This window comes from Carcharhinus amblyrhynchos, chromosome 2 (genome assembly GCF_965287045.1).
Source record: "Carcharhinus amblyrhynchos chromosome 2, sCarAmb.v2.hapA, whole genome shotgun sequence".
NCBI classification, from domain to species: Eukaryota; Metazoa; Chordata; class Chondrichthyes; order Carcharhiniformes; family Carcharhinidae; genus Carcharhinus; species Carcharhinus amblyrhynchos.
The window spans coordinates 56,353,766-56,366,324 of NC_137325.1; the positions used below are offsets into that span (position 1 = coordinate 56,353,766).

At 39.4% G+C, this 12,559-nt stretch overlaps 1 protein-coding gene across 4 annotated transcripts in view; it reads right to left on the bottom strand.

Annotated features, from left to right (window-relative positions):
• Positions 1-230: 230 nt before the first annotated feature.
• Positions 231-12,559, bottom strand: part of LOC145354743 (RNA-binding motif, single-stranded-interacting protein 3) — a 615,155-nt gene continuing 602,826 nt past the window's right edge. For 2 of the 4 annotated variants that reach the window (XM_080206215.1, XM_080206195.1), the window contains 3 exons: positions 12,368-12,448; positions 8,576-8,703; positions 231-6,610 (listed from right to left, as the gene is read on the bottom strand). In XM_080206215.1, coding sequence (XP_080062341.1) covers positions 6,604-6,610; positions 8,576-8,703; positions 12,368-12,448 — 216 coding nt within the window. In that variant the 3' untranslated portion in view covers positions 231-6,603. Of the gene's footprint in view, positions 6,611-8,571; positions 8,704-12,367; positions 12,449-12,559 lie in introns of those variants that run through there. The other 2 variants (XM_080206224.1, XM_080206206.1) reach the window with 1 other exon arrangement.

Below are 12,559 nucleotides of genomic sequence, written 5' to 3' on the forward strand. Positions count from 1 at the left end.
CCTAACGGAAATGAAAAGTTCAATCTCAAAACTGAATGAAACTTAAGGCCACTGTGAGCATGTAGACCAATAGAAGAACAGGCATACCAGGATCCAACCAGCCAGAATCCTAAAGGGTGACATTACAAGCTTAAATATTTAACTATTGCAAGGGTTCAGTGTACAACCTCCCGTAGCATGACAACAAAAGCACGCATACAAACAGGATTTTTTTTTCAAGATTTCTTTTTTATTGAAAGCTTCTTCAAAGAAAACAGAATTTTAAACCTAACATCCACTGATCTACATAAATCTCCAGGAGCAAACAGATAATGAAAGAACAGCCAGACAAAGTGATGCCTAGCATGTCTGTGGCACAACTGAAACACAAATTTAAAAAATTAACTTTCTTGATCTTATAGACATCTCTATGAGTTTTTCTTAAATGAAAAGAACTGTACAAAATAAGGTCTTCATAAATTAAAAAAAAGTTTCATAATTTAATGACTGGTGAAACAATCCCGGTCCAAGACCAGGTTACAGAGTTTCCCTGTGCAGGTTTGTAACAAATGAAAAAAAGTAGTATCAGACAGAAGGAAATGGCATTTAACCCTCCAAGTTCTATAGTTTTTTTCCCCCCTACATGGTAAGAGGCAATATTAAAACAAGCTAGTTGGACGTTGAATGTTTGATTACCGGTAATCTTTCTGTTTTGTTTGGCTTAAATGTCCATGGGCTATGGGGCACTCACTTACACTGTTGGTGGCTCTGAAGTAGGACATTACTGTCGCTTGCTTCTGCAAAAAGTCATTTTCCCTATTTCTTGGTCATCCTGACATATTTTATTTTACTGATCAAATTACTTTTTGACTTCCAATTTAGGACAATATTTGTAGCTTCATCGCTGTTAAGATTCTTTCTGAAGGACATGTGTTACATTAATTTCTCCATGAATGATATTGAGAAATTCACTCAATGTTGACAATGAATAACCAAACAACAATGACCCATTATTTGTACTTGAGCCAAATAATGCCATCCATTTGCTACATTCAAAACAAAGACATGATACTTTGAATTTAGATTTAGACCAAGCAACAGATTTTGTTGGAACTGTTCTGTAGAAATGCCATCACTTTTTTAAAAAAAAATCCATTGAACTCAAAGGTTAAATGTTGTTTTGGACTGAACTGTGTCTGACAAACTAAAAAAGACAGAAAAACATTTATTCTGTGAGGTTATAAATGATGAAAACCTTTGTGTCTGAACAAAGCAGCATAGATCTGAATTGATACACAGAGCAATCTCAACATCTGCACATAATAATGTAGCTTGGTTATCAACTGGTATGTCAATGTACCCTCTTGAAGGATTTCAAACTGGGACCTTCTCCAGTAATCTGATGCCACAGCATGATACTCAGTGTTGATATTACACCCACAATAGGAAGTGAATTTTTCACATTCCAGTTATTCACCGCATCCTTTGTTAAAGAAACGTGAGCCTTCTTAGGAGTCTCTCATTTCTGTCAAACATGCCGAGTCAATTTTGAAATGTTTCAAAGGACTAAACCCTGAGCCTGGGCAGAATCTCAGAAGTCTGGCTTAAGGTTCTTCAAGCCAAAGGTCAAGCCCAAACCCGAGACCATATTTGTGTCAGTCAAATATTGTTCTCTGTGGTTTGAAAACAGATCACTGGGCACTTCGGTTATTAACTAAAAGGCAACTTGGACGGGAGTTTCCCTTCAGAAATGTTAGTATTTTGCTACTTATAGCTTTTTGTGGATGTAACATTGACACTGCAACTGGAGGTTCGTTAGCAGAAAATAACCCCATGATAACACTGGATAGGGACTGCCAGAGCAAACAAAAAGTTTAAAGCTAATTTTGATGTGCATGTCTTGTGTGCAAATTGTTTAAAGCAATATAGTTTCTTATTAGCATTCCTTTTTTGTGATTTGTATTCTCTTTACATTGATGAAAAACAAGGATACCAATAACAATACAAATATCTCTATACTAATTAGATACAAATTCAGGGATAAGTGCTTTGAAGTGCCTCAGAAAGGCAATAGTGTCTCTCTTGCATACACACATATACGCACACACTTTAAAATAAAATTTCATGATTGGTTAGCAGCACTATGATATATCACATGTCCATATTTGGAAATTCAAACAGAAGTACCACTCTGGTTCACCAAAAGCCAATGATTTTTTTTAAAAAAGGGTATCGCTAGTACTGTATTAATATATACAGTATAGACCTGTCTAAATAGGCCACCATTGAGGGACTACTCCTCAAGTAATGACCTTGATTCACAGGTACTGAACAGAGGTGATGCATCAATTGTGTATCTTAAACGTCAATATCAAAAGGTGATCCTTCAACCTAGAAATGTACACTTTGGGACAATTAAACTCGGTGGAGCCACATCTATAATGGATCATTGGTTAAAATGATTGGAAAGTAGATTGCCAAGGACTCACTGTTCAATAGAGATGAATTCTAACTCATTCCTTGAGCAGTTTTGTCTCTCCAGAAGGAAATGGTACATGATTGTGGTCCTCAGAGCAACTCAGTGATTGGGTTTTTTAAAAAATAAGTTGTATATTGCACTCATTCCATTTCATTAGGTTACAATTACATCCTTGTCAGTTTCATTAATAATGGTAAAAAAGGCCATCGGATAAACACAGAAAAGAAAGGACCAAAGCTTCAACTTCTAATCTCTTATCAACAAAACCACATTTGTTTAGGAGTTCACTTTGTTCTGAACAGGTACGTAATTTAGTCCTGCATATTTCAGTGATGCAGTGCGAGGTTCTGGTAAGCTCAGTCATTCATTATCAGAAAATGGGAGAATTAAGAATCCAATTCCTATTGTGAAAATAAGATATACATTTCTACATCTGCACAAATTCTACACAGATTTATGTGATTTCCATGAAAACAAAATTACAGACCTTTGAAATATTAAACATTACCTTTTTCAAATTTATGGGGAGAAATTTGTTTATGCCTGTATTCGGGCCTGGGATGATCAGCATGTCCTCAGCACGAGCTGTAAGCTGGAAGCCCAGGGATTGTTTTATATCGTAGCTCAGACCTCTTTTAAATAATAAGTGAGCCATAGGAGCTTGTTTGGCCTATTGAGGCAGCGTACTGCACCAATCTGGGTCAGCAATAGTAGCTCTCTGATAATCCTGATTAGGGGAAGGGTTCATAAACAAGAAGGGCCCAAGTGTGGGCTGGTTGCAGCCTACAAAATTAATGAGGAGCTAATTGGGTCTGTCTAGTGTTGACCTCCTGCAGTTCTCTTGAAGGAGTGTTGGTTAGGCCAAGGATGGAATAGTTTATAACATATAACCGAAAATGCTAGATAAACACAGCAGGTCTGGCAGCATCTATAGAGAGAAACAGTGGCAGTATTTCAGCACAAAAAATCTGTTTCTCTCTACAGATGCTGCCAGACTTGCTGAGTTTAGCCAGCATTTTCTGTTTTTATTTCAGGGTTCCAGCAGCTGCAGTATTTTGCTTTTATTTAATATCATGATGGAATAGTTTAATTGAGCACAGTACGCTGGCTAATGCTCTGCTTGGAATCTGACCAATTTTGGAGAGGGTTTTTTAAAACAGACATTTGGAATCTCATTAGTATATGCAAGGGACCTAGTGCCAGTTTGAGGTGGCTGCCAGGAAAGCTTTAATATTACCCCAGCCGATACAGTGCTTAATGTAGCCCTGCAAAAATTATACTTTGGCAAGAAAAGGGTAAAACAAGGTCCAATTTCATCCCCATAGTCTCACTTCTGTTGTTTAAATGTTGGGAATTATTAAAACAAAAATATATAATATTTACTTTCCAAATATCTTACAAGAAGTTTGAAAAAATATTAATTGGATTAGGCTTAAACAACAGGGCTTTGTAATGTACACAATTAAAAAAAATCTGGACACTATTCAAGTAGCCATAAAAAAATGAGACAATTGAAAGTGGCTTTTCTGAGAAATTACTCTCTAGGCATTCTGAAGAGACTGAGCTATGGTTTAAAATGTATATAACATAAATTGAATTAGAAATATGATTGAAATCCATCTTGGATAGGCTGACACAAAAATTTACAGTCTCACGAACAATATTTCAGAACTGTGGTGAGAGCTGCCACCTTAATTGTGTCTTTAGAGAGGAGGTGAATTGCTTATTGGTCATTACAGGACACTTTCTTTTGGTTATGTTCATTGGTTGATATGTCCTAAATTTAATTTCAAGTACATTAATCACATATGCCAACACTCAACCCTTGCCCTCCTGATTTTCTCCCCCTCCTTGTAGTCCCTGATTGTCAGCAATATCTTTCATTTCTCGAAATCAGAAGGGAAAGGGTCATTTTTTTAAATATAAATCTATTACATTTAGATTGTTAATAATCAGAACCAGCCTTTACCCAATATTGTTCCCTTTCTTCTTTCCCACAACATTCCATCGGAACATGGCCATGAAATGAATGACTGTGGTACTAAATGACAGCAGTGGCATGTTGCAGTAGCAATATTTACCTTTCAGAATGGGAAACACAACTCTGTATTTTGCACAGTATATTTGTGTTGTGCTACAACACAGACAAATATCAAAGACACAGAGACATTTTTTTCCACCACTAAAATGGTGTCATTTCTTGTCTGGACCCCCAAATGGAGTCTATGATCTGCTTGACTTGACAGTACACATACTATCAATATAGCTCCAGCACAAAGTCATTCCTTTGACTTACAAAGAAAGCATATTTGAACATTTTAATATCAGGTTTCGATCTTAGTAGAGTATAAAAGTGGCTAGTCACTGGGGCAGTGGCTGACTTTCCTGCCACCATTGCGTGCAGGATTAATTAATAAAATCTCTCAAGTCTGGGCATACAGCAACTATTTCTAGACTGCTAATGACCTGATGTGTACCTGTACATCTCATCAATGTCCTGTTGAGGCAATCTGCACACAAGAAACGCTGGGCACGTTTTAAAAAAAAGGGGAGGAAATATTGAAGCTTTGCAAAATGCTGGATAACAGCTGCTCAGCACACTAGGAGATGGCATAGACTGAGGTAGATAAATGAGCTATCCAGATGCAGAAAGTATGAAGGAAGACTGAAAAAGTAATACACTTTGCAAAGATAAACACATAATGCACATTTACAAACACATTAAGGCCAAAGTCAGGACAGAAAAAAAAAATCGATATTTTACAGAATTAATCCTTCTTTCGATGTACATGGATTTCTTCCCTCCCCCCCCCACCCCTCAATACCAGTGCACCACCAATAAATTTTTAGATAAACATTCTTACTGTGTATGAGTTATTAGAGAGTAACCAGTGGAAGAAAAGTTTAAAGAAAGTAAAGTAAGAACTGGTCCGGCCATGTAGGTCAAATAAAGATTTAAAAAACAACAGAAAAAATCTCTAGCTTCTTGACTGCTTTAGGGTGTCACTTCATCTTTGGTATAAAATAGGCCATCCTTAGGCTGCATTTGATCCACAACTATGAAAATTAAAGACTACAGAAATTGTCCACAATTTCTTCAATCTATTGCTTTTGCTTTGATTTCGTTTTAACCATAAGCTCCTATCTATCTAGTTCGCACCTTTTACTCTTTAGCTTGCATCTGCAAGGTGACAAGCAAAGCAGACTAAAAACATTTTAAGCTAATAAAAAAGATTGCAAATATAAAGCACTAATTCTGCTGCTAGCAATTATGCTTTGTAAATAAAACAATCTGCCTTAAGCGATAAACTGCATTCTGTACAATGCAGTCACTTTTTTTTTCAAAATCGCAAAACGCTTCAGCCTTCTGCAAGTTGTCAGTTTCCACTGCTTTAAGACAAAATTCATTAAAAGTCTCAGCAATTTTTTTAGATTTTGTCAGTTGTCCTTGTTCTTTATCAATAAAACCATGTTCTTCTGCAAAAGAAGACAAGCACATTTTTTTTTGTTTTTTTTTGTTTTAACCTGTACAGCTTATTAGCATTTACCTCCCTATAAAGTTAAGCTTTTATCAAATTCTTGCACCAACCACTTGGTCCAAGCACATAATTTCAATCTAGAATTTCTAACGCAATGTTGACAGCTGGCTTTGAGAGCCTGACGTCTTCAAAATTAAGGCAATTAAGAGTCAAGATAAATCTTAGCTAAACGTTTCTGAAAAACCTACAAATTAATAAAAGACATGAAAAAAAGAGTAGCTTAATATCAGAGGAAGACCATTAAACTTTCCTAAAACACTGCAGCTTCCTTCCTCTTCCAAACTTGTCAGTCTTACAGTTCTAAGTCTATCTGAACATACAAATCATTTATATTTTACCTGTTCATCTGAATGAAAAGTCAAAACAATTCCCTTTTATGGGATTTACTTTCTCTTTTAAAAATAAGCTTTTATAGCAAAATTAAACTGTCAGACTACATCACTGAACCATTTGCACAGCACATAAAAACACTTTTTTTTGTCAGGTAAGGTAGGAAATAAAAAGCATTCATTCGACGCCTGTGCAAACTGGAAGCCACCTTCATATTCACTGAAGTTTCCTGGTTCAAGGCAATTTTCAGCTCATGATTCCTGTTTTCAGTCCTGTTTACTGTCTGTGGAAAATAGGAAAAAAGAAAAGGATGTTTGATGCCACACATGGGTACAGGAAAAAATAGTGTCCTATTTACGAAACCTGGTATTAATCCCCCGACACAGACAAAATCATTTCAGGGCAGATTACAAAATAAGACATGCACAATTTTTAAAATTATTTTCTTGAACACATTGCTTTATCTTGGGAAAATGTTCTACACGAGCCAGCTGCACTAGTGGGGTATTCTGTATTCATCCAGCATCCACAATGGCACAGCCTCACAGCATCAGGGATCTGGGTTCAATTCCAGCCTTGGGTGACTGTCTGTGTAGAGTTTGCATGTTCTCCCCTCTGGGTGCTCTGCTTTCCTCCCACAGTCCAAAGATGTATAGGTTAGGTGGAGTAGCCATGGGAAATGCACAGGGTTACAGGGATAGGATGGAGGGGAGGCCCTGGGTGGGATGCTGTTTTGGAGAGCTGGTGCAGACCCGACGGCCAGGTCCCTACTATAGGGATTCTATGATCCAGATTTAGAAATGGCAGATGCTAATGGTAAATGGTCAGCATACGTCCTGGCCAGTTCCTTCCACTCACCCTTAGGATCACCAAGTCCAACTGTAGAGTCTCTACCACTGTCTAAGCTGGCTCAATTAATTTAACTTAAAACGCAGCAACTGAAAATGTAACCATTCTTGTCCTTTTGGTTCAATACTCCACATGGCACCCATTGAGCCACATGGCACCCATTGAGCACTGATCCAGCCTTCAAAGCTGATCTTCAAAATAATTGCTTCATTTATCAGAACAATGGTGAGGCAACTGTGTCTCAGGACAGAGTCAATCAGAATCAGATTCCTCGCTTTTAAAGTACTTCCGGTTTGTGAAGGCAATAAAAACATGAGGAAGAGAGCAAAGTGGCTTCTTGAGTGAGAACCAACTTAAACTTAGTTATCCATGTGAATTGAGCCAATTCAAGTTCATTAATTGATGATGCTTGAATATCAAACCAACTCAGAGACTTTGAGGGTGATGTTTATTGATTTTAAGGGAAAAGAACCTCAGGTTTGAGTAAAAAATGTACTGCGTATGCTTTGCAATGACTGTCTGCTGATAATGATTCAGTTTATTTTGTCAGCTGCGAAGTGATGACATCACTGTAGATTACTGGGGAAATGATGTATCAGGGGTCAGTCACAACATGAACAAGATCACCTCTCCAAGCATTCATTCAGTTCTTAATCCTATGGCCAGAATTTTCCACTCCTGGGTTGGTGATGGGAATGGAAAATATTGCAAGAGTGCAAAGTCACGTTTTACGTTGGTGTAAACACATGACACAATTGTCAGTGATGTTCAACATCGGGAACTTCATTTGAATATATTACCGTCTAATTATCATTTACATACAGCAATATCATCCCCTCTAAACAAAAAATAAACCCATGCGGTGTGATGGAGAATTGCATGAAGCCCAGCTGGTCTCTGATGGCATGCACCTAGCAAGAAGACCTCCCAAAGGAGCTGAGGTGAGTGCAGCACCCGGGGGTGGTGGCAGGGGTGAAAGAGAGGGTCATTCTCAGGTACTGCCCTGGCAGTGCAGTGGCACCCTCTGGCAATGTCAGTCAATGTCAGGATGCTCCTGGGTCGTGCTGTGTGGCAGAGGGAGGATAAAGAGGGTTTCTGGGGTTGAGGGCAGTGGTTACAGGGTTAACTGGTTTGGTTGCTATGTGCTGGGTGGCCTTTAAAAATGGTGCTCCAATTCTCATGTTTCTAAGTTGCTGGCAGGGCAGCCCGCTACACATTGTGGGACCTGACCCTTGAAGTTTTTTTTTGGGTCTTGGACTATATGGTGGAGAAAGCTGTCATTGCCATCGACGGCTTTCAATGTCGCCTTTTCTGCCCGCAGGGAGCCTTTGCCAATTTCTGGGAAAATTTCATGTCTCCTGATTATCCTTGGCTGCTCTAATTGTATCCAATCACTTACTTAGCTTGTTGGTAAGAATAGGTAGGTGCATGATCATTGGTCGTTTCCACTGGTATCTGTTGTTGTTGGCCACTGGCTTCCTGTGATGAAGGTGCGACTGTCTGTGGGGAGGTATCAGCAACGACACCCTGAAGTTAAGAAGGAAGTAAAATCATATGAGACCTTGACTCACCTCCATGAGGGTGATGGTAGTTCACTACACACTGTTAACAATGAAAGAAAACCACCATCAGCAATTTTTGGTAAACAGCTTTCTGCTCCCCCCGCAGTTGAATGGAGATAATTTGACTGAAAATGGGTGAGAGCACAATTAACATCTCTCCCATTTCCAAAATCAAAATTCTCTCAATCTGTTCAATTGACCTCTGTGCTGGACATTTCTTGATTCTAGCTCCTAACTCTTTAAATCATTAGCTTATTTATGATGCATTTTCCAATGATTCAGGCTCCAAACTCTTGCACCTTCCTGCAAAAGGAAAGTAACAGGATTCTTTGAAACAAAACTCTGGTCTTACTAAATGAATTAACTGCTGTAAAACACTTATCAGCTCTCATTTTCTCTGTTCCCTTTTCTGTTATTTTAAAATTCAAAATAATGGCATCTCTCATTCTTCATGTTATAGAAGAATATAACTTATTTCTTCATCAAGGTTACAGAATAGCTGAATTCCAGGAATTGTATTGATTGGTGTACTTTGTTCTTTCTAATGCATCATTTTTTAAAATCAAACTAAGTATAAAACCTGAAAAAGTCCCATTAATATATTGTTCAGGGCTACTTTTAAACAATTATAATCATATTTTTCTGATCTATTTGCCAATGGACAGCACATCGGCAGTGGTATTTGAGAAAGTATATTTGTAAGTTACTTTATTTTGTTAAATACAAGCAGAAAAACACAATATTATAAAACTATTTTAAAAGTATGACTATTTCAAATAAAAATAAATCAACTGCATGCTAGCTTAGAACAATGTGCTTTTGAAACCTTGGCTTAAATAGAGTCCTGTCTTGTAAGATTAAATTTTGCCACTCTGTCAGTTGTTAGGGTCCTAAATGAAATGAGTTAAGGCACTTTCTACCAACTTCTAGGAAGGACAGGACCATAGCACAAATTCGGAATACATACTGACATTTTTTAAGCAGGCAATCTTACCAAGAAAGACATCAGATTTGGTCATGAGGGAAGTGGAAAAAAAAATCACAATGAGAAGTACTGACATGGTTTAAGACTCAAGCATATTGAGCAGGACAGAATAAGGAATCTGAGTGTGTTAAACCACATCTTTAAATGATTTGATGCAAACAACTTTTGCATTTCTAGGGCTAACGAACGTAACAGGTGGAATTTAATAATCACTGGGATGGGCTCTGCCACCTGCTAGAGAGCCTGTGGCGATCCACTACAGTCTTTCCAGTCCCCTCCCCTGGACCTGATTTGACGCCAATCAGGCACTTACCTGGTTGGCGACGGGGTCCTCATCAACTTCAGGGCAGATGTCCCACCTCGGACAGCAGCTGGCCACCCGAAGGCCGGCAGCAATCTACTACTGGAGGCTCACAAGGAACAGTGGCAACTGCTGGCATTGCCTAGGCCCAGGCTTCAGGATTGTAGTTAAGAGCCCTGAAGGAAAGGTAGGTGAGGCAGAATCAGCAGGGCCAGTCAGGGGGTTGGTTTAAAGGGTAGATAAGGGGTCTTCAAGCATGGCCAGGCATTGCTGCCAATGGGCGTGAGCTGTCCAAGTAGGAGGAGCACTCCCCACCAGGTCACAAACCCAGGTATGCATGGCCCCCAAGCCTTGGTTAGACAAACTGGAGTTCTGTGCAGTTTTAGTACCCTTACCTTAGGAAAGATATTATTGCCATAAGGGAGTGCGGTGAATGTTCACCTGACTTGTTCCCGGGATGGTGGGACTGTCCTATGAAGAAAGATTTGGGAAACTGGGCCTGTATTCTCTAAAGTTTCGAAGACTGAGAAGTGTCTTCATTGAAATCTACAAAATACTTTAAAGGATAGACAGAATAGATGCCGGTGAGATGTTCCCCCTGGTTGGGGAAGCTAGAACCAGTGGACACAATTTCAAAATAAGGGGTAAGCCACTTAGGGCTAAGATACAGAGAATGTTTTTCACTCCAAGGGTGATAAATCATTGGAATTTTCTACCCAGAGGATTGTGGAAGCTCAGCCCTTGAAAATGTTTACTGCAGAGATTGAGGGATTTTTAAATACCAATGACATAAAGGGATATCAGAACAGTGTGGGGGAAAAGGCATTGAAGTGAATGATCAGCCATGATTTTATTGAATGACAGAAGAAGCTCGATGGGCTGAATGGCCTTCTCATGCTCCTACTTTCTCACCTTCCACTGGTACAATACCAGTAGTGACAGGATGAGGCCATTTGGTGGGAGAGTCTGGAGGTCAAAGATATCTCAGAAGGACAGAATTATGTAAAGGGGAGGTGTGCCTGGGTAAGACAAATCACAGCTTCAAAAGTCACTGCATCAGATGGTATTGACACTGTGCTGGTGAAAGGGAAATTCATGATCAAAAAACTGTTTGGTTTATAGAAAGAGAGCTGGAGCTCGACTTTGAAGTCAGTTTTGGCTCAGCTTAATCTGTTCAGAAAACTCTCCAACCAAACAAGATGTGTTCGTTCTCACAGAGACTTCCAAATCCTGTCAGTCATAAAAATATTTTAAAAAGTTAAGTAATGCCAAATAAATAATTTCATTAAAAATGTGTGTGTGGTAGCCAGTAATCCAGTAGACTGGCTTTTCACATCTCATAGGATCAGATTTTACAGGTAGTCATCATTGCTGATGCTGATGGGGGGGCAGCTGGGTGGAGCTACTCATAGGGATAGAGAGAATACCAGACAGCAAATCATACAGGTTACTCCTGTATCCCTTCAGCAGCAAAAAAAAATAGATAGAAATAGAAAGCTGAAATGGAGGGAGAGGGGAAAGAAAAAGAGAGAGAGAGAGAAAGAGAGAGAGTGAAGCTCACCCAGTCAGCCCAGGGGATAGTGCACAAATCAAAGTGAACCTAAAGAAGGCGAAGAAAAGTTACTTTCAAAAATGGAATAACATATTTTCATGAAGGAGAACAAACGTCTGAGCTTTATTTTGATTTTTATCAGACGAGGATCACTGATGGAGACTGAAGTGAACAGTGTCAGCATTATAGGCATACACGTGACTCAGAGAGTACAGCCTTCGCTATCTTACCCCAACTTCGGGTGGGATTTTCCCCATCCCCCCTCCCCTGCCCCATGGCATGTTTTCCAGTGGCAGCGGCAGCCCACCATTGGCTAGTGAGGGGATCTTCTGGTCCCACTGATGTCTACGGGATTTTGCGCGGTCCACCCCTTCCGCTGCTGGGGAACCTGCTGCAGCTGGGGGCTGCCACTGACGGGACTGGAAGACCCCGCCTGCGGGAAGGGCCAGAAAATTCTGCCCAATGTGTCTGACCGTCAACTTGAGAAGAGTACTCCTCACTGCATCTGTAACAATTTCCAGTCCACACACCAACCATCCCTTGACCTTTCCGAGTGAGATTGCCAATTAAGTGGCTCATATCCACCGAGAGTTTGGTTAAAACTGCTCAAACCCATTTCACATAGGATTCTCTGACAACAAACTAAAAATCTTTCAACTCATCAGTATGGGTGAAATTTGGTGCCTAACTTTAGGATTTTAATAAGCTTAATAACAATTATGAATCTAAAGTGCTTGGTAAAAAATAAAACTGTACAACTCAGCCATGCAGAGGAGGGTCCATATACTCACTTCAACAGGGACAGCTGCTGGAGGCACAGGAGTGTACTGGGGAATGTAGGTCCCTTGCATAGGTGCTGCAGCAGTCATGTACTGCAAGAAAAGAGGATTACTAGAATCTTTTTTCTAAAGAATGATAAACACAGTACAATAGAGTGTAAGAAGTCAATAGTCAATCATGAGGTAAAAGCTAATGGGAAAAGA